Here is a 23350-nt window from a genome sequence, read left to right on the forward strand (position 1 = left end):
TAAGTGAAGCATAACTAGCTTTTTTTTTTTACTTTGCAAAATCATAAAATATTACTATTAATAGAATTATATAAAAAAAAATCACTGGAAAAAGTCAATTTCCATTAAACATGCCGGTTCGGGATTCGTGCCGGTTTTTGGAATTTGCCGGTTCATCCATTGACTTCCAGTCAACTTCTTTTACGAGCACCGAGATTGACCAAAATATCCCTAATGAGTAATGACCACGACAATCATTTTCAACCTCTAGCCAATACGGTATCGTTTTAGTTCGAAAGATCACACCAAAGTGGATTTCAGAATCTTGAGCGGTGTGGCTTCTAATTAAAAAAAATATATAGAAATTGAAACAAAAAAAAAATAATAATAAAGCAGATTTGAGATTTCTCAGAGAGAGAAAGATTTGATTTGCGAAAGAGACACGTATTAAGAGCACATAAAAGGGACAGAGACAGATAGACAGACAGAAATGAAAAAATTAAATAAATAAATATTTCACACAGCGTATAAAAATGAAGATTGGCCACAGAAGCTAAATAAAACGCCTTTTGAGTTTTTATTTTCTTTAATTTCTTTTCCCTGGAAAAAAGAAAAATCTAAGGGAATAATAGTAAGGAAAAAGACGACACAGAGCAAAGTGTTATCTTCATTTGGATTCCGGAAATGGCGAGAAACGGTACTGGTTCGTGGCGGAGGAGATCGGAGAAGCTCGACTGTAATCTCGATTCCGACGAAGTTCACGTTCTCGCCGTCGACGATAGTCTCGTCGATCGGAAAGTCATCGAGCGTTTGCTAACAATCACTTCTTGTAAAGGTATAGTAAGAGAAATGAGAAGAGTTTATTAGGTTTTTGAGGCTTGAATTCGTTTGTTTTTGTGGTTCCGAATTAGAATTTTGTGTTTGTTTTTCTTTCATAGTTACGTCTGTTGATAGTGGAATCAGAGCTCTTCAGTATCTCGGATTGGACGAAGAGAAGAGTTCGTCTATTGGTTTCGATGTGAGTTTTTCTTAGCTTTCTTTTCTGTTAATTTTTTTTTTAGGAAGGCACTGATTTTTGAGATTTTTTTTTGTTGATTTAGGATTTGAAAGTTGATCTGATCATCACCGATTATTGCATGCCTGGAATGACTGGCTACGAACTCCTCAAGAAAATTAAGGTCTGAATTCAATTATCATTTTCATTTCTGATCGATTAATACACTCAAAAATCCTAACCATGACTGCTTAATCCGAACTTCGAACAGAAATCGTCGACTTTCAGGCAAATTCCGGTTGTAATTATGTCCTCCGAGAACGTTCTGGCGCGAATCGACAGGTGAGAAAATTATCGAAACCGAATCAACCAAATCATAAACTGAATCATCATTAGTGACTAATTAAATAATCAATCTGTGCTTAATTAGGTGTTTGGAAGAAGGAGCTGAGGATTTCATAGTGAAGCCTGTGAAGCTCTCCGACGTTCAACGGCTGAGAGATTACATGACGACGAAGGAGGGCAAAATCGGAAACGAAGAATCAGGGATCAACAAGAGAAAGACGACAGAAGCTTCGTCGTCCGATGATCAATCTTCATCTCCACCGTCCGATTCTTCATCGCCGTCGTCTTCGTCGTTATCTACGCCGTCATCTCCGTCGCCGTTTTCCTCGTCGCCTTCCGCGCCGTCATCTCCAACGTCGATAGATTCTCCGATCCGACGGCTCAAAATGCCCAACACCGCTGATTAGAGTAAAACCAGCGATAGAAAAAAGAACAACGTTGCCAAAAAAAAAAAAAAAAAAAAAAACGTTGGAAATGGAATTACCTTTTTATTTATTTATTTTTTTTCCTTTATTTGGAGTATTATTAATATAAGACACTCGCAATTACCCGTGGCCGTTGGAGTGATTATAAGTTCTCAACGGTTTTTTGTTGCACTTCCAATTTTTCTTTCATTTGTTTTGCTTTGTTGATAGTATATGACTTTGATTTTACACTTATATCAAAACTAATAAATCTAATTCTCCGTAGTTGAATAAAGTTTGAGCTGAACACCTAACATTGTGAATAAAAACTAAATCTAAAATAATAATTTTTATTTTTTTCAAAAAATTAATAAAATAATCGTACATTACTAAATAGCCAAAACGTTTGTTAAATTTTAAATAAATAATGACGTGATTTAATATACGGAGTTGATTATTTATCTAAGATATACGTTTGTAAATATATAAAAATGATTATTTACCTAAAATTTATCATTATTTAAATATATAAACGTTTAAATCGGTTATTTTATTTTTTTATTTGGAACGGAAACACTGAATGTAACCCACGATGACTTTTCAATTTCAATATGAAATAAAATAAAGTAGTAATATATTATATTGAGGATTTGGTGTGATTGTTTTGCAAGATCTTGTCTGGTAGAGAGAATATTAGAACTGGATTTGTGAATTGGACAGTTCTTCAAATGTCCCCTTCTCGGAGGGTGTCTCTCTCACCTCTGCTCTGTTCTTCTGCCACTGCCGATGGGTTTGTGGGTCCCACTATCTTCAGTTTTATTTATTTTTTTTATTATTATTATTTGCTTCTTCTTTTATATTTCCCTCGTAACCTGCAAATGTTTGTCTAAAATTTTAAAAATAAAAAGGTCTTGATGTTTCCGAATTGGCTGTATGCCTGTGTCCTTTGTTTTGTTGTACAAAAATGTAATGGAATTCAATACAATATTGCAAAACAATAACACTCCTAGCTGTCTAAAGAGACTTGATGACTAAGTTGTGTGACCCACTAAGTCACTCACAAATCACAATAAGTTGGTATTTTCTTGATGTTTGATTTTTTTTTGAGAAGTACAATTTTATGTGCATGTGCAATGTTGATATGCTAATGAATTATATTAGGATGGGAGGGATATATTTTTGAGAGTGTAGTGGAATAAGGGGGATTTGAGTGCATTTTTTCACAAGCTGTTCATTGAAAAATTAAACCATAAACTAGCATTTTTAAAAGAAGACAAAACAGCCAATAAGAGGCAATATTAGGATGTTAATGCAGTGGTGTTCAACTTGTTTATTCAATGACGTATATCTTAGTGTCAATTTTTTTTCCACGTGATTTGTTATGTCATCGTTTTCTCTCAAGATAACAAGTTAAAAACGATCATTAGTCATGCTTCAAAGAAATAAACATGTCTCAAAGACCCTCCAAAGAGATTTTTAACCATCCAAAGAGATTCTCGACCCCACAAAGATATTTTTTTCAATTAACTCTAACAAGCAACCTCAATGAGTCTTGTAGCCCAAGAAACAAGTTCCAAAACTCCTTGAAATACTCCACTCATTCTAAAGTGAATGAGAACTCAATTAAGAGAGAAAAAAAGGATACCAAACTAACATCTTATTTTCTTTGCTCTCAAAGCAATACAAAACACACAAAATACATACTCACTTACTCAAATTAGAGCTAATTTTGAGCGTCGGACGAAAATAGGGAGGAGACAAATCCACGTCCCTTTAGCTCATTTTCACTACTTTGTTTAGGTGAAGGACAAAGACAAAGGAGGAGACAAGTCCGACAAGGACAACAAATAAGGCAATGAGAAAGCAAGGAAAAGACAAGTCCGACGAGGACAACAAATAAGACAAAGAATACAAGGATGAGACAATTCCGATGAGGACAACGAAGAAGACAAACAGGAGACGAGTACGACAAGAGCAACACAACGAAGAAGACGAAGAGAAGATATCACCAATCCATAGAACTCACAAGAGGAAGCAAGCCTTCGCCACTCCCTCGAGACCCGCAGAAACGTGACCCCAACAACCCAAGCATGAGACTCGCAAATTCGCACCCTGACATGTGTCCCGTAAATGTTATCCGAGAAACTGCATCAACATGATTTTTAATAAACCATGTTGAAATACTAAGAAAATTAATCATGATTCACACTGCGAGAAAATTATTTGGGGGTACTTGCCAATTAAATTATCTCCATTTTTTTTATAGTTGCTTTAATATTGAAACAACTCAAAGGGATAAATATTACTAAAGGATATACCTATACTAATAAATGATACTCTGACCTTAAGATTTGCATACTTAATATCGGTAAATACTTCATTGAAAATTAATTCCATAAGTCCTATTAACATGTTGGTGCTTGTAAATGTCAGTGCTCATACACATATTCTATTGCTAAGAATTTATCATACATATAATCTACTTTGGTCTCCGTATGTATTAGTCTAAGTCAATGTGATCAATAATCATATTATTATCATATTCCATGGATGATATATTACATTTCTCAAAGTTTTATTATCGTCAAATATTTTTTTTTACATTATAGGACATGTATTTTAGAACGCTTGTTCAATGAGTAATTGGAAACTTTCCGCGAGTATAGTATTTTGGAGGAGAAAGAATAAGATTTTTCAGGAACTTTATTTGTTAATTTGTTCATGCCAATGATACCATTTGAAATTTTGAAATATATATCATTTTAATTAGACCCACTTAAAATAATAAAAAATAAATACAATGGAAATGGATTACACCAAAAATATGACCTTCCCAATAATTTTGCACCAAAACCAATAAATCTATTTTAATCTAAAAATATTACTACTTATTTTGTGTATTTACATTTTTAATCATTTTCTTTTATTTATCTATTTTCTCATTTATTTTTCTTCCTTCCTCTCTCTCATTTGTCACACTTAGAATTTCTTGTCAGTTTCGGCCAAATAAAAATTCCAATCTTCACGGCGTTCAAAGATTTTTTTTATTTTTTATTTGAAGAATTTGAAAATTCATTTGAAGATTTATTGACATCTTTATAAATGTATTGACACGGATGTCAATAAATCTTCAATAGACTTTTATTTTTGAAGATTTATTGACATTCATAAAATTAAAAAATTAAGCAAGAGTTGTATACAGGTAAATTCATATACGGGTGAATATCTTATATGTATATAATATATACGCGACATACCCGCACATTGCAGCGGGATTGATTGATCCATTTTTATATGAGCATTAAATTAAGATTTAAAGCATAAATATATAGAATAATGTCCAACTACTTTCTTAAACTCCACTTAATATATACAGAAAATTAGGAAAATAGCCAATTTAAACGTTCGATATTGCTAAATAGCCAGCGTTTGCTAAATCTTAGGTAAATAGGCCACTTTCAGACGTAAGTTTTAGGTAAATACTAAATAGCTAGCCTACGCTTGGCATACGAAAGTGGCTATTTATCTAAGATTTACGTCTGAAAATGACTATTTACCTAAGATTTACCAAACACTGGTTATTTAGCTATGTCAAACTAGGAATGGCAACGGGTACGGGTTTTAGCGGGTACACCAATACCGGTACCGGTACCCGCCTATTAAAATACCCGTTAACCCGTACCCGTTAACCCGGTTTTCCCAACGGGGCGGGTAACGGGTGCCAAAATTGAGCACCCGCTAACCCGTTTAAAAAAAATAAAAAATAATAATTTTTAATAAGAATCAAAATAACAACCTACTCATTATGATGTAATCTAATGTTTTCTTAAAAAAAATATCTAGTTTTTTTCCATAAAAATAATTAACGGGCGGGTTAGCGGGTTAACGGGGCGGGTTTAACATTTTCGCTACCCGACCCGTACCCGCTAAAATACTAACGGGTAATACCCGTTAGCCCGTTAACTCATTTTGAACGGGTATTACCCGACCCGTTAAGACCGGGTAACGGACGGGCTAACGGGTTTCGGGTAAAAATGTCATCCCTATGTCAAACGTTTAAGTTGGCTATTTTTCGAATGAACCCATATATATAATATGAAGAAAAAAAAATTATATTCAATTACATTTTCAAAAATAAGAATACCTTAACAAAAATATCAGAGTAAAGTATATTTAAACTATATTGGAGTTTAGAAATGTAAAACATTTCTATATATAGAATAATGTGTCACAATAGTTATGGTCAATGTCAAACTTTGACTATTTACTATTAAGAAAACAACTTAAAACTTTCCCTATTTAGCTAAACATTTCAAAAAGAACTTTGCTATTTTGTAAATCAATTAATTTTAAATGATTAGGTTGAAAACTATGTTTGGGCTTTCAATAGATCACACTAAGGCCTGCTATTTTCTCAGTTCTCCCCTACCAGCCCACTTTTAAATACTAAAAACTTTTTTTTTCTTTCTATATAATTTGCTCTGTCAACATCTCTTTGTTGTGCTCACATAAAACCCCAAATTAACGGTCGACAATAAGAAAAAAGCTTCTTCCTCCTTCATCACAAATGGCGGATGATGAGTTCAGCAACGATATGGATATGGGGTTCCTCCTCTTGATCTCTCAGCCAAGTTCGTTCTCGTGTCCTTTCTTCGTCTTTGTGTAGTTAATTAGTTCATTTTCTATGGTTTTTTTTTTTGTCTTCCATTTCTTTTGTGACTTGTGTTTTTCTTTTGGGTAGATAGTTGATTGTTGCTTCTTTAGATGTATCTTCTTGCGGGCCTCGGTTTTTGGTTGTTCGAACATTTTTCAACATATTTCAGTGATCCTTCTTTTGTTCATTTTATGTTTGTGATGTATGGTTGTGTATGTTTTCATGTTTCTTCTTGTTTCAATTGGTATATTTTAATTACACGTTGAATGTCATCTTTAAGGGCTGTAAATTCGTGTGATGGATGATATAAATTTCACTACTAATTGAATTTCTATATGTAGAAGTTAGAACGCATTCATGCAAAGGTGATATAGATATAGTGTAGTATATAATTTATTAATCTTGAACAAAAGAGCATGATAAATAGGATCTTCCCTAAGTTTTTTTTTTAGCATAAATCACCAATTAAGCATCGTTGTTATTATATAATCTAAGAAGAAAAAGGTCCAAACGAAAGGATTTTTTTTATTTTTTTTATTTTTAACATCCCCTTGTCTCCAATAGTGTCCTTGAAATATATATTAAAATCGAATATTTAATTTGTGAAGCCAGCTCTTTCCTAGAAATTATAGCAATCATTATACCTAAATAAATTATGTTATACTTCATTGTCTTTCAATGTCTTTGGTCATGATGATAAATAATAACATTGTTAAAATCTAATCAAAATATGGGAAAACGTCAAAATAGCACATTCAGTTTAAGCTGTATTTTAGGTTATACCGATTTGCTTGTTTTATGTAATAAATATGAAATAGTCAAATAGATCGTACAACAATTCACATTATGATATTACAGAATATTATTACAAAAAATATGGTTCAAAGAATTTGAATAATATATTTGTATTATCAAATTATGTAATAATTTTTATAAAGTTTCTAAAGATATTCTTGTAAGTTTACTGTAATAGTAAAATTGTTCTCTATTTTATATAAATTGTACGCTGTAGCTATTTTTTAGGGAATGTACATTTTTTTTAAGAAATAGGAATACACTTTAGAAAGGAAATGTAAAAAGTAAAAAACTGTAGAATCTACAAGAATTCGGGGTTCTATTTTAGTTAGTAAGGATAACGTGTCATGCTTTTAGGAAAATGATGTAAGGTAATCATAAAAATAATAAATTATAATTGTAGAGCAAGTAGGTTTTTATTTAGGGTAATTAAGCTATATAGCCTCCTGAAAATAGGCAATTTATTTTTAGCCCACATTTTGTTAATAAATGGTAAATAGTCAGGAGGATTTATTTACAGCCAAAATATGACTAGACTACCATTTTGTTTTCCCGCCTAGTTTCTATCGGCTATTTGCACGTAATCAAGTCAAATATTTGGTTATTAATGCTCGCGAATATCAAGGAGTTAATTATAACCGTGTAGCTGCATTCACACTTAACCACAACCGCTCCCATTTATAGTTTTTTAAAAAAAAAAGAAGAAGAAAGATGAAAGAGAACCGAGAGAGAGAGAGAGAGAGAGAGCCGAGAGAGAGATCGAGGGAGTGAGAGCTCGAGGAAGAAGAGAACGCTCGACCGGACCACCACCAAACACCCCGTCATGAGCGGACCCAAAACCCGCGCGCGCTCGGACCGGGGAGTCGCCGGGAGTTGGCGAGGAGTTCGGCTGGAATCAAAGAGGACCGTCGGAATTCATCAAATTGAGAAGGTATTTCCCGTGAAAATTCATCAAATTGAGAAGGTATTCATCAAAGAGAAACGTCGGAATTCAAGAGATTGATTTTTTTTCTCTCGTGCTCCCTGTTTGAATTTTCCGAGAAGAGAAGAATCTGCGTCCAAAGGTCCCGATCGATATTATGGACTCCGCGAAGAACAGTTTTTTTTTTTTTTTTTTTTTTTTTTAGTATGTTCGTGTAAATAGAAATCATATACTTATAGTATATTCGTGTAAATACGAAGCTTATTTACAGTATATTCATTGTAAAAACAAAGCATATTTACAGTATATTCATTGTAAATACAAAGATTATTTACAGTATAATCGTGTATTTGCACTAAAAAAAAATTTTGGAAATATTTTGAGCACGAAAATTCTGGAAATTATGAATATATAGAAGACAAATAATAGCAATGAATGAAGAATATATTTACAGATTTTATCCATAATTAATTGCACGAAAATACAACGCCGAAAATTTCCAAATACATAACAATTAATGGCTGAGAACTTTCAAAATCTGCTCAAAATTCAAATTTGAAAACTTCCCTATTCGGTTTTAATATTTAATTCGAAATTTAAAAAAAAAACTGCCTAATTAAAATAGCGTAAGGGCAAAAATGTAAAACTAATTCAATTAATAAGTTGCCACGTAAACAAGATGGCTATTTACGGGAAATTAACGAAAGAGTGGCTAAAATTAAATTGCTACACATTCCGTATTCCGTGGCTTAAACAGCCAATTATTTGTTTTATTTATGTATTACTGAAAATTTTAAGGTGATTCATTTAAGCTTCATTATTAATGGCTATTTGTGTTTTATAAATTACTTTAATAATTTTTTATGGCTGCAGGATATAGTGTTTTTATTTTAGTACTATATAGTATCTATCACCTCAAAATCATTTATTGGTCAACCTTGAAAGGAATTTTACGTGAGTTCCGTTGGATTAAGCAAAACGTCAAAACAATAGTCGAGAAGTCAAACATAAACCCAAAAAGTGAGATTTTTGTCCAAATTGTTTCATGCAGTGTTTAAACTTGTGTCCTATAAGTACGATACAAATACTGTTTAAGAAATAGAAAAATATTATCAATAAACCTATTTACACACAAAAAAAAAATTATAATAATATGTTGGAAAGTATAAAAAAAAAAAGATGTTAACACGACGGAGTAAGCTTATATTATTTCTCATCTACGATGGATAAAAGAGTTATAAATTGAACGCCCGTTTTTTTAATATGCATATATGTTAAATGCCGATTCTATGTTTCCTAAAATTAGGAGTCAGTTTAGATTTTTTTCCTTTATTAAAATATCTGCTTATTATTGCCATTATACGGTAGTTATTTTTTCCTGATATATTTCCAGCTTTCTAAAGATTGAAACTATGTGTGGGTTTCTCTATAAATAATATATCACAGGATTACTTTCATTCTCAAAAGCTTTTATGGTATTAGAGCAGTAAAAAAAAAAAAAAGAAGCTGCGAGAGTTCCATGGCTATATCCTCAAGATTTGTTTTTAAAGTTTTGTGTTTCTAAAGTAAATTCACATGCTGTTGGACGTATTCACACGTCCACATTTAGTTAGCCAACTTATAGGCTTTGATTATCATTTATTGTATTCAGTATATATTAGTTTTGATACATTTCAAGATATGTACGCAATATCTGTTGAGATATTTTTGCAGTCTTTATTAGTTAAGAGATTTTATAGCAATAGTTACCAGTTTTCATGCTTTTCATATATACGTGTATAAAGCCATTTAATGAGAATAAAATATATCAATCTGCCATTAATTTCCATTTGTGTGTGCATTTTATTACATGCTTTCAAATGTTTCTATAAAGTTTCGCAATTTCAGGGTCCTCTTTCACACCCCGGTATCTCTTCCGGTTGTGGTGAGTGTTTTTTTTTTCTTGTAGTAACTACAAAAGAGTGAATTTTCTTTGTTAATTTTATTTACTTACACACATGTTCATACTCTGATAAATATCGTTGTTCAGCAATCTAATGAATTAGATAAACTTAGAAGATGTTGGCTTATTTTTATGGCTCTCTTGTTGCTAATGCTCAGAAATGTTGTAGGTTTTATAAACTCTCTAATGCCTTTTATATGTTCATGATAGTGTCAAAGATGAAGCGATTTCTCTGGTGTGCCTTTTATGTGTTCTATTGATTTATACTCGAGTCTTTTCATATATCTCATTATTAAGTTTTTACAGTGTGATAAAAGTAAGTCTAGTGTATGGTTCTGCTGTGTGTATTATTTATTGTGCACTTAGTCTCCAAAGATACAGTAGGAAGACTTAAATCACAACATTGTTGATTCCGATTGAAGATGGGACATGTCTACAATGTATTGATTTTGTTTATTAAGAGATAAAGGTTGTCACTTGTAACAAAGACTCGAAAGCTTTAGTAAAAAAAACCATGGTTAATAGACGACATGTTTTCATTGTATAAATTTAGTTTTATAGTGTTCTCAAAGCTTGATGCCACAACCTTTACCAGTGAAGATGGAGAAGGCGATGATGGGGTTTGAAGAACTTTCGGTGGAAAGGTCAGTAATTACAGAAATTCATATCAAGCTTTTTTCATAATCGTTGAGTTATCTTGTATGTGACTAGCTATTTGTAACACATATCTTTATCATGTATGTTGTCGTATGAAAGTTTATTTGGATACCTATGGACAGCCGGTTAGCAAGAATCATGGCTTTTTTCCACTCTTTGTATTTATTTTTTAGGACAGCCTTTGAAAAATCATGTAATATAATTAGGTGAGAGCTAATTGATTAGTGTTCAGTTAATTGTATGACGCCAGCTTACAAATGCCAATCTTTAATGGCGATAGAACTTTTTTTTTTTTTTAATTAAGTTATAAATTTTGAAGGTATTAGAAGTATTAGTTGTAAAAAACTTCAATATTGTAAATGGTAGAACGTATAAGTATTATTTTGGTGATTTTAATTAGTATATTTTGCTGCTGCAATTGGTACTATTTAGGTGTTCTATGCTTTTTTTTTTTTTTGCTATTATTTCGGTGCAGGAATTTGGCTACAAAAATTTTGAAATTAAAAAGATATATTAGGAGCTTCAATGGCGCTCGACTACAGAGGGCCATTAAAAGTTACTTTAATGGCGCTCAAAAGTTGAACGCCATTAAAAACCGACATATTTAATGTTTTTTTTCCATCAAATGCCATTACAAGTTTTTAGTGGCGTCTGCTTCCATGGCGCTCAAAAAGCGACATTAAAGCTCTTTAATGGCGGATTTTGAACACCATTAAAAGCCTTTTTTCTATATGTGTTTTGTCTTATTCTTGAGCTCTTGACACACAATCCTCACAATAATTTCACAATATTCCAAACAATACAGAAAATATGTCGCAAACAGAGCTTGATCAACAACGTGAAGGCCAGTCCTCCAACGATCGGCAACAATCAGACAATGACGTCATCATCATTCAAGAACTCGACTTCTTAGCCGGCTTCGAAGCTAAGTCTGATGTGAGTGATAACAAGAAGAAGAAGAAGAAGAAGCACAATATGATATGTAAGCGCTGCGACAATTTTGGATCATGAATTGACATAAATGCATTAGCAATTAGTCTTATTATTTGTTCAAGAAACCCACCAAAATGATGGGTTTAAAGTGGGAATTTCGGCTATCAATTTTTTCTGAGGTCTGAAGAATTTGTTTTTTTTTTTTGGTCCCTATTGATAATCAAGGTATATATTTTTAATTAAAATATTAATGCTCTTTTGAAACAATTTTGAGGTCTTGTAATTAATGCTACTTAATGACTTGAGATTTTCTTGCATGGTTTCCATTTACGAGGAGTATATTTGCCTCTTACAGATTTTATCCTCTTGATAGCAAGAAAAATGAAGTATATATTTATATATGTATACTTTTTTCTCTGATAAATTAATATTCTTATGTTTGTGTAGATCATCCAATGAAGAGGCTAAACGCATTTGCAAAGTCACGGCTTCCATTCATCTTAGTGGTAATTTTTTTTTCTTACTAGTAATTTTTAGCATTATTATGTATAATGGCAAGGAAAAGTAGTTCCTGGTGCGGGTTGTTAATCGTATACTCTGACGATGGAATGGTTAATTATCTACTTAAATTAAATGTAATGAACCGATATTCTTTCCAATTAAAATTATCTTGTTGCGTTTTTTGTTAATCAAGCTTAAAACATTTTGTAGACAGTAGTCATGATTTTGACTGCTCATGAGTTATAGTACTCTATAAATAATAATGTAAACATAACATTTTATTCCTTCCAAAACAAATTTATTTACAGGTAATCACGGTACTAGTTCTAAGTTTCGGCTTATCGATAATTGTTTCATTGTGTCACCTGACCAAACATGTCGAAATCGACGCCGATCGGACCTCTCACAGATTCCGATCTCAAGTGAAATCCGAGGTTGAAAAGACAACAAAGCTTCTCAATCATATAATGTCTGCTTCAACAATGACCACAGCCAGAGCTTTATCTTCCTCTCTCAACGGTTCTAAACCCTCATCATTTTTTGGCATTGAAAGCAATGTGAGTATTCTCATTTATATATAGTTTTAACCTACTTATCTGTAGAGAAAATTATTGTATTAGAAAAGAGTCAATGTTTAAGTAATTATTACAATTTAGCAGCTTAAATTAATATAAAATATCCGGTAAATATCATTGAACCCTAAAAAAAATAAAAAAAAAATTAATTTTGTTTACAAGTCGTTGAGTCACTATGGTCACTATGGTTTATATGTCATAAATTACTAGTTTGAATTTTTAGATATATAATCTTATCTAGGAGAGGTCATAAAATAATATTGTAAAAAGTACTAATTATTTTATTTATTATTTAGCCGAAATTCTCAATTTTTTTTTTATTCAGGTAGCTCCATCGTTGTTTGAAGCATTATCAACAACTCCACATTTGAACCAAATTTCATATATTGGATTTGAAGGCCTTTTCTTCTCCTATTTCATAGATGATCATAACCAAACATTTGCTATGTACTCAAACGCTTCGCTTGGCTTCGCACACGCTTCACCGATCTCGGCTTATCGGTACACTCAAATGGCGGATCGCATCACCGGAAAATTATTCGGCGACATAATTCCGTCGTTTCCAACGAAATTTATGTCCAATTCAAGCTGGTTACAACAAGCATTGGAGCTTAAAGCCGATTCACATTCCGTTTTGGGGACCAATTGGAACGAGGGTCGAGATTCTTTGCTCGTCAACACGGCCCGTATTCATGGGAATCTAGGGCTTGTCTCGTTAGGGTTTTTGGTTGAAGAAGTAACAAGGTATTACACCGATATCGACCTTCGAGACGGGAAATCGTGTATAGTGGTCGCCGGAGATGGGAAATTCCTTGCCGGAGATTCAATGTTTTCCATCGATCCGGCGAAAGAAAATGGTGAACGAAATTTTTCGTGCGATCCTAGTGGCACGTTGAGTAGCAGTACAAAAGCTTTTTTGAAAATCGAGGAAAGGAATCACATATTGGGGTGTTCACAACTTGATATACTCGGCGTGCAATTGGTAATAAGTTTAGATAGAACTTTATTCGTTAGTGTTTTCTCAAATATTTATAAGCTTTACTTTACTTATTTACAGTCATTAATTTTTTTTTTTTGTTTTTTTCTCAAAACTATTCTCGCAATGCCTTACACTTTTGAACAACCTCGGTTTTATTTACTTTCAGATTTATCACGCTGCTAACGCAAAAAAAAAAAAAAAACAAAAAAAAACAAAACAAAACAAAACAAAAACTGACATGTAGCATGGTGTTATGTTTATTAACCATGTTTTTTTTTTTATTTGGTCATGTGAACAACCATATACCTAACGAGTTAATGTATATTTATTCAAACTGTTATATTATTAGAAGATTTTTTTTTTCTTCTTATAAATACATATATTAGGTTTTTTTTCCTTTTCTAAATGGTCATTAGAGTCAATAGTATTTTTTTTTAATTTGTTACTGCCGTCTTGGAAGGTCATTGATACAACCTTTTCAGGATAATTAGTATAGGTGTGCCAATTAGGTGTTCACGATGAAACAAGACTGTCGTGAGAAAAAACTTACCACAACGATCTTATTTTCGTCGTGGAAACTTACCACGACGGAGGATTCCACGATGAAAAATGACCTTTACGATAAGTTTATACGACGGTTAAAAACCGTTGTGGAATCACCAGTGGCAATCGCTAGTTTGCCTTTGTTTTATGCTATTTCACAAGTCTCATACATACATGAAGATTTTTATTATTTTTTCATGTGTATAAACATCAATGTATTGTTTATATAATAAAAAAGAGACTCGTTTTACTTGCAGGTTTATGTATTAGCAATCCATAAAAGTGGAGTCACCCACTTTGTGAACAGATACAAAACCATCATACTCTTCCTACTCGTATTTACGATTGCGATAACGATTGCCTTGATCTCGGTTTTGCTTCCGATAATTCGGAGAGACTCCATAAGAAATATGTATCTGAGCGCGATGCTGATGAAACAAATGAATGCGACCGAACAAGCCGAGCGAAAGAGCATGAACAAGACTCACGCCTTTGCCACTGCGAGCCACGATGTCCGAGCTTCTTTGGCCGGCATGATCGGATTGATCCAGATTTGCTACGACCAAGTCCCTTCCGATTCCGATTTGAAAACGAATCTAAGACAATTGGAAGGATGTACTAATGACCTATCAGGTAATAAATTTCTTCATTTATCAATATATATATGTATTTTTGTTAATTTATTTTTAGCGTAAATTTGATTTAATTAGTTTATAACTGAGGTTTTTGCTTTGAGTTTTAACAAAAAAATAATATGTTTATAAAAATGGCTAAAATGTTACAATTAAAATCAGTAGTTTAAGAACCATTTTTCTATAAAAAAATAAAATTATTTAAGGGATTAAAAGATGCCTTAGAAACTATTTTGGATTAGTAGCCATGGAATATTTTTAGTTAAATGTTTATTTTTAATTAGCAATGCTATGATCACCAGGTATGCTTACTTCTATTCTCGACACGAGCAAAATCGAAGCGGGAAAGATGTTGCTTGAAGAGGAAGATTTCGACGTGGCACAACTTTTTGAGGACGTTGTTGATCTCTATCATCCGTTGGGCGGTAAGAAAGGTGTCGATGTGATTTGGGACCCTTGTGACGGCTCGATCTCCAAGTTTTCCCGTGTCAAGTGTGATCGGGTCAAGCTAAGGCAAATTTTGTCCAACTTGCTAAGCAACGCGGTTAAGTTTACTTCGGAGGGACACGTGGTGGTCCGAGCGTGGATTAGAAAACCCAAGTTGAAGAACTCTATTCTTATCAAGCAGCCGGACCGATGTAGTAACGGTTTGATGCGGAGTTTGACGTGCCTATGTTTCAAGGATAAAACGGAGAATGATCAGAACCTAGAGGCCATGGAAATCATAGAGCGAAACCCAAACTCTATGGAGCTTGTGTGTGAGGTGGATGATACAGGCAAAGGTATTCCGAAGGAAAAGCGAAACGAGGTCTTCGAAAACTACGTCCAAGTCAAAGAAACCGTTCTTGGTCAAGGAGGTACCGGATTAGGGCTTGGCATCGTTCAATCCTTGGTTAGGAATTTATCAATCTTGTCCATGTTAATGTTATGTAGTCTTTTAAACAATTTTATTTTTCTTTAAATTCTTATTCTTAATTTTTTTTTTCATTTTAGGTTCGGTTGATGCACGGTGAAATCGGGATAATAGACAAGGATATCGGCGAAAAGGGAAGCTGTTTTAGATTCAACATTGCTCTTTCCCTTTGCGATAATGTCTCCGAAAGTAGAATAGAAAATCACGAAGATTCGATTTCTAGCGCTAGCCCTCAAATAAGCCCCCTAGTTCCTACCCCTAGCCCTAATAAACTCGAGAGCTCTCTTGTCGTTCTACTAATCGAAAACGAGGAACGGCGAAGAGTTTTGAAGAAATTCATGGAGAGCCTTGGGATAAGAGTGTTTCCGTTGAGGTTTCCGGATCAACTTCCTCGCGCGCTTAAGAAAATAGAATGCAAGCGAAACCGTAATTCTTCGAGCAACGTGTCGGATGTCATCGTAGAAGTTGAGTTATTGAGCAAGTCCTCTGTGTCACAAAAAAGTTCTCACAGAAGCATGGACGGTGGAGTAGATTACCTCTGGTCTCTCTTTCGAGAAACCAGTCATCATCTCCGAAATACGACGCTAGGGCTTGTATTACTTGTCGTCGACGCTAATATAGGAAAACTTCCGGAACTAGGCAAGGCCGTGGAAGAATTTAAGAATGGCCTAATTCAAAGCGCTTGTAGAGTTGTGTGGCTAGCGAATAATATAATGTCTCAAAGCAATATTCGAGGGAAAATGTTTGATCCGAACGATATCGTCCAGCACAAGCCGCTCCACGGAAGCCGGTTGTATGAAGTGGCGAGGCTTCTTCCGGAGTTTGGGGGTTCGATCACGGAGAAATCGGACGGTGGATCGTTTTCGCAGCTCGGGAATATTAGTCATATAAATGTTTCCGAATCGAGAGAAACCATGCTCAATCAACCCAAATCCCTACGAGAAATCGGTAGTCCCAGCAATGCAAAGCCGTTGCTCGGGAGGAAAATCTTGGTCGTCGATGATAATACTGTCATGCGAAAAATCGCAATGTATATCTTCGAGAGACTTGGCGGGAAAGTTGAGCTTTGTACTAATGGAAAAGAAGCTGTAGAACTTGTTTCTAATGGACTTGTGGATCAAAAGCAGCGCGGAGATTCAAACATCACTCTTCCTTTTAACTACATATTGATGGATTGTGAGGTAAACAAGTATTCTAATTTTTCTTTTTATATTTTCTTAATGATTTTTGTTTTCGTCGTTATTCAAACTCATCTTCTTATTTAGGGTCGGGGTACTTACCTTTGTGGTATAGCCTATCTTGTAAAAAAAAATGTCTTCTCTTAATTAAACTGATATAGTAAGAAAATAAAAGAATTTTTTTTACCCCTAATGTTCATTAAAACACAAATCTTTTTGTCATTGTGCTTGTTATATGATCCGTTTAATAAATATCTAGTTACCTTAGTTTTATGGCATATAAACTATTTTTGTTTTTTTATTTGTTTGAAATGCGTAGATGCCAATAATGAATGGTTACGATGCGACGAGCGAAATAAGGAAAATGGAGATAAATTATGGCGTTCATACACCAATTATTGGATTAACTGCTCATTCGCCGGATTCTGAAGAGGCCAAACGGACGTCTAAGGCCGGAATGGACGCTTGCTTGAGCAAACCATTAACGGAAGCGAATTTAATTGATGTCATAAAAAAAATCGACAGAAAATAAACAATAATTCATATCATATATTTTTATTGATCGATGACGTCGTTTGTTTGATACTATTATGTGGTTTGTCATAATGTGTATTATGTTACCTGACTACAAAGTAGGAAATGATTTAATCCTTTTTAATGCATATACACATTATACATATATATATATATATAATTATGTATGACGTAACCAATTAACTTTATGGGAATCTAGGGCTTGTATCGTTAGGGTTTTTGGTTGAAGAAGTAACAAGGTATTACACCGATATCGATATTCGAGACGGGAAATCGTGTATAGTGGTCGCCGGAGATGGGAAATTCCTTGTCGGAGATTCAATGTTTTCCATCGATCCAGCGAAAGAAAATGGTGGACGAAATTTTTCGTGCGATCCTAGTGGCACGTTGAGTAGCAGTACAAAAGCTTCTCTGAAAATCGAGGAAAGGAATCACATATTGGGGTGTTCACAACTTGATATACTCGGCGTGCAATTGGTAATAAGTTTAGATAGAACTTTATTCGTTAGTGTTTTCTCAAACATTTATAAGCTTTACTTTACTTATTTATAGTCATTGGAGTCATTAATTTTTGTTTTCCTCTTAAAACTATTCTCGCAATGCCTTACACTTTTGAACAACCTCGGTTTTATTTATTTTCAGATTTATTAAACATGTTTTTTTTATTTGGTTATGTGAACAACCATATATCTAACGAGTTAATGTATATTTATTCAAACTGTTATATTATTAGAAGATTGTTTTTTTTTTAATATATAAATACATATATTAGGTTTTTTTTCCTTTTCTAAATGGTCATTAGATGGTCTTTGGAGTCAATAGTTTTTTTTTAATTTGTTACTGCCGTCTTGGAAGGTCATTGATACAACTTTTTCAAGATAAAATAGGTGTGCCAAGTTGGTTTTCATGACGAAACAAGACCGTCGTGGAAAAAAAACTTACCACAATGGTCTTATTTTCGTCATGAAAACTTACCACGATGAAAAATGACCTTTATGATAAGTTTATACGACGGTTAAAAACCGTTATGGAATCATGTTACTAGTGACAATCACTAATTTGCCTTTGTTTTATATGCTATTTCATAAGTCTCAGTCATAGAATGATTTATATATATATATATATATATATATATATATATACTAGATAGTAACACGTGCTACGCCGTAATTAAAAAAGATTTATTTAGTATACATAATGCGGTTTTTTTTATTAACAATTGAGGCTCAAAAATAGAATCAATATCAATAATAAAACAAATTAACAACAATTTCAAAATTGAAGATATAATGTAAAACCAAAACGAATGCGTATGCAACATATTGATTATTTGAAGATTGAAGATCCATCTTGATATCTGATAAATAAATCGTAAAAACGATTAAAAAAAATATGTAAAAATGTACAATATAAATGAATCATTGTGTACACACTAAACATCAAGAAAGTTGGACCCCCCAAGATCAATATCCAGAGGTGTGGTAACTTTAAATATATATTGGCAAAATTAATTTAAAATAACGAGTTTCAATATATATTTGTTATTGAAATTACCTAGTTCCGAGTAATATGTTTGCAGAACTACATTTGAAAGAGTTTTAGTGTATATTCATCGACATATATATTAACACAACGTGAACATTTTAACAAAAGAAAAAAGCATATAGAAATTTCATTAGCAATCTACGACCTCGTCACCGTCGCCTGCTCTATGCCTCCCTTACCGAAGAGCCCTCTCCTCCCTCCCTCCCTCCTATTTCGCCTCTTCAACGTCGTAGCGTCTCATCTCATCCCTTAATTTCTATTACTCCAAACAATCCGATACACGCCGTGGCGATGAACATTGCGGTTCCTTTTTCACCCGACTCCTCAAATTCTCTGCAAATCTTTCTTCAATCTTATAGAACTTTGGTATGTTTGGATAGGGTCAAATTGAGGGAATGGAATGAAATTGATTCATGAAACTTATCATTCTTTGGTTTGCTTCATTTTTAAACGATGGAATTGTGATTCCACAGAATACTCATTACTTTGATTTGAGGTAATCACCATTACTTACTAAACCAGTGGAATGATATCATGTAATCATTTATTTTGCCATGACTACCCCTGTCGAAATTTCAAACACGAGACACCCCCAAAAAAAATCTTTTTCAAAATCTGAACAAATCTTCACTCACGTAAGAATAAATAAAAAGTAAATTTTAAAAGAACAAACAAAATAAATAAATAAATAAACCTCTGTTTGAAGAAGACTTTCCGAAAAAAAAAACACTCAATTAAAATCAATTAATTTTTTTGCAATAATCATGGTGATATTTAATTAAAAAGAATATAAAAAGATATTATGTTGCCGTGATTCACGCCTCTCGTCGTATGAATACACACTATGTTTATTGTCTAACTTTTAGCCTTATTTGCAAAAAAACGAAGCAAGAAGTAAGTCCAAAAAACGACCAAAACTAACAGTCAAGCAGAGCAAAAATCCAAAAACTTCAGCCACTTTGTTGGTCTCTCAATTGAACCATCAACGGGCTTATGAAGATCTTTAAAAATGATGATTCTTCGTTACAAAAAGTAGAAGAAAAATAAGATATCAAAGAGCTTCCATGAAATGGTTTCACAAGCCAATAACACGGCCGATTTTGAGTACACATCGGTTAACAATTCCAATAATTAATAAACGAGAAGCGAAGATAAAAAAAAACTCACCTAGATCCAAATATTAGAATCATAGACAAACTGAAAGGATAAATCTTAGACACTGGAGCTTCATCAATGCACAAGAAAGCAAAAATTAGGACCAGGTACTTCAGTAAAAGAAGCTCTATGGAAAAATCTCATTATGTAACATGCATTAAATTAATAAGACCAGTTACTCAGCCTTTTTCCTTTTTTTCTCTCAAACACCATGAGATCAAGTTTACTACTTCATTCCAAAGGAAAAAAAAAAAAAAAAAACAGTGTTGTTCCATAGACAAGAAACCAACCCTTTAGAGCATAAACAAAGCAGATTCTCTCTCTCATTTTTTATTGAAGATTATGTATTATGACTAAACCTGGCTTAGCGGTACATCCCGCACGTCCCGCTCCCGCCTATGCCCGGACTCCCGTTTTTTTACCAAACAGGAGTCCCGTCCCGTTAAGTAACGGGACGGTAGCGGGACCCGCCTAACGGGATTCGGACCCCGTTAGGCTTAACAAACAAAAAAAAAAAAAAATTAAAAAAAAAATGGTTTAAAAGATTTTAAATAATTATATAGAAGGAATTAATTGAAAATGATTTTAAACTAAATGGATAGAAAAAAATAATAAAGAAGAATGTCAATTTAAAAATGGGCCTCCTAAAAAACCTCACCGATCCTTAAAAAGGTGATACGGCGAGGAAAAAGAGCACTCATTTCTTCGTTAATTATTTGAAAAAGTATCCCGGACAAGGGCCGGGATATCCCTTAGTTATACAAGTTAGACTAAGCATTGATGTTTACATTTGCGAAATCAACTTCAAAATCGTCAAGAATATCAAAGCACATGAATTTTTTTGTGCTCGATTTCTATGTTGAATCCAATCCTTACCACATGTCAATGCTTCGACCATCTCCGGTTTCAAACTACATCTTCTATCGTCGATGATGCGACCCGCGCTACTAAAAGCCGCCTCAGATGACACGGTTGAAACAGGGATGGTGAGGATGTCTTGTGCCATAGATGACAAGACCGGGAACCTCCTTGCGTTCTGTCTCCACCAAACCAAGAGGTCGATGGCTTCGTCATCCGGTTTGACCCACTCGTTTCGATCGTACTCTTGTATCTCGGGATGGGACCGTGTGTCGGCTGAGCTTGACCTCGGTTGACTTGTCACACCTTCTTGTTGTTCAGGAGATGGGCTATAAGCAGGCGCGTTGACGAAGACATTCGTGTATTGGTGTCTTCTTGGATACTGCGTCTGTGATTGATTTGGTTGTGTTCGATCGGTAGGAGTTTCACTTCGTATACCCTGAAAATATCATAAAAAGCTTGCACGATCCTCGCAAGATCAAGTGCAACGTAATCTTGGTCCTCGAAATGATTTCTAATATTTAAGAAACTTTTTTAATCCACCGATTTTATATCGGCAGTCTAGAATGACTACAAAACCGTATAATAATGGAACTTTTTCAGCCCCCAAATATTTTAAAAACTTGGCTCTCATTGCTTGAATACCCCAATCTTCAAAAATTGCTTCGTTTTTATATTTATCAAAATGCACAGCAATTGCGGTCATAGTATGAAGACCGAGAAAAGAAGTAGGAGTGTAAACAGCGGAAATATAACAAGTTTCTTTGTAAAAAACGTCAAGAAAAGAAACAAATGATTCAGCCATCTTAATATCATATTTGATGATAGCGTCATCGCCATGTTCACTGTTAATGTAAGAAACAATAACATTGACATAATGCTCGGATAAAAAGTTGGTCAACATAAGAAATGTAGAATTCCACCTAATTTTGTTATCTAGATGAAATGTGCGCTCTTGGAGACCGTTGTGTCTAAGGCGTCTCTTAAGCCCGTCTACTCTACTGGTTGAATATATTGATCAAACTAATGTAATTCCTAATTTTGTTGATGGATTGGTCATAACTAGCGGCTCCAGCTTGAACTATAAGGTTTATAATATGGGTAGCACATCGTTGATGCAAAAGGGTATCGTCACAATGAAGTCTATCATTTAACTCTCTAACCATGGCGTTGTTGCTTGTGGCATTATCTAAGGTTACGGATATAATCCTATCGGTCAAACACCACTCAGCTATAACACTAACTATGATATCTAAGATGTTTTGACTAGTGTGAGAACCTTTTATCCTCCTAAAGGCTATGATACGTTTGTTGAGGTTCCAATCGTCGTCTATATTATGCACTACAACACTCATGAAATTCATCTTTGATTGACCAGTCCATATATCCGAGGTTAAGTCTACACTATACCTACCAGATGATATTGTGGCGCTTTCATTTGTTCCTTTTCTCCAAAAAACTATTTTAGGATATCGGATCTCAAGGCTTTCCTAGACATGATTTGAACGTTTGGAATTATAGAACTCATGAATCTAACAAAGCCTTGAGATTCGATAAGATTAAAAGATTGATCGGTGAAAACAAAATATTCTACTAAATCACGTCTAAAGAGCACATGATCGATGCGACTTACAGTGCTTGACGAGGCTCCAGATTGCGTCCTCTGACAGTGCATGTGATGACTCCACAAGAGCGACGTCCCTACTCTTGTGTTGTGAGCGCTGAAGATTTTGCCACAACTGTGACATTTTCTGGCTTTTTCGCCGTTCGAAATCACATCTTCAAACCACGTCCACACAACGGACCTACTTCGACGTCGTGGTTGTTGTTGGATTTGTTGAGGTGGTTGTTGTTGTTGTTGAGCCCCTTCATGTTGTTGTCGTCGTGCTCGTCGTTGTCGTCGTTCTTGTGTCTCATCTTGTTGTTCACGTTGTCGAGGTCGTGTAACTTGACTTTGACTTCGACGTTGAGGTGGTGGTGGTGGTAAGTCTTCTTCTTCCTCCTCCTCCTCTTCTTCATTTGGATTTTGGGTTTCATCGTCATCTTGTTCTTCATTTGGATTTTGGGATTCACGCATATGTTGCTCGTATTCTTGAAATGTTTCGTAAGCCACTTCGGATGGCGGAATTTGAGCTTGATAGGCTTGCTCGGGATCCATTTGAGGGTAGTATGGCACTTGGGTGTTTGGAATTTCGGTGAATTCATAATGGCCGAAAGTATGAGCAACATAATTTGGATCGAAACTGTATTCGGTGTTTAGGTCGGGGGCATTTTGAAACAAGTGCAACCAATTTTCTTCAAATCGGTGCATT

The 23350-nt window shown here is 34.1% G+C and overlaps 2 protein-coding genes across 2 annotated transcripts; both read left to right on the forward strand.

The window, feature by feature from the left end:
- The first annotated feature begins 451 nt into the window (after positions 1–451).
- LOC149403428 (two-component response regulator ARR5-like) lies at positions 452–1971 on the forward strand. Its single transcript, XM_089609088.1, has 5 exons — positions 452–814; positions 918–997; positions 1080–1157; positions 1245–1315; positions 1404–1971. Exons 1-5 carry the CDS (start codon positions 664–666, stop codon positions 1723–1725), a joined length of 702 nt encoding a protein of 233 aa, XP_089465214.1. The 5' UTR covers positions 452–663; the 3' UTR covers positions 1726–1971.
- A 9531-nt stretch (positions 1972–11502) lies between these two features.
- LOC149403429 (histidine kinase CKI1-like) lies at positions 11503–17478 on the forward strand. The gene is made up of 7 exons (XM_089608695.1): positions 11503–11674; positions 12073–12131; positions 13027–13683; positions 14481–14856; positions 15158–15747; positions 15849–16949; positions 17266–17478. The coding sequence occupies exons 1-7, from the start codon at positions 11503–11505 to the stop codon at positions 17476–17478; spliced, it is 3168 nt and encodes a 1055-aa protein (XP_089464821.1).
- Positions 17479–23350: the final 5872 nt, after the last annotated feature.

Source organism: Urtica dioica, chromosome 3 (assembly GCF_054948205.1).
Source record: "Urtica dioica subsp. dioica isolate 48M chromosome 3, U.dioica_male_clone48M_v1_H2, whole genome shotgun sequence".
NCBI lineage: Eukaryota > Viridiplantae > Streptophyta > Magnoliopsida > Rosales > Urticaceae > Urtica > Urtica dioica.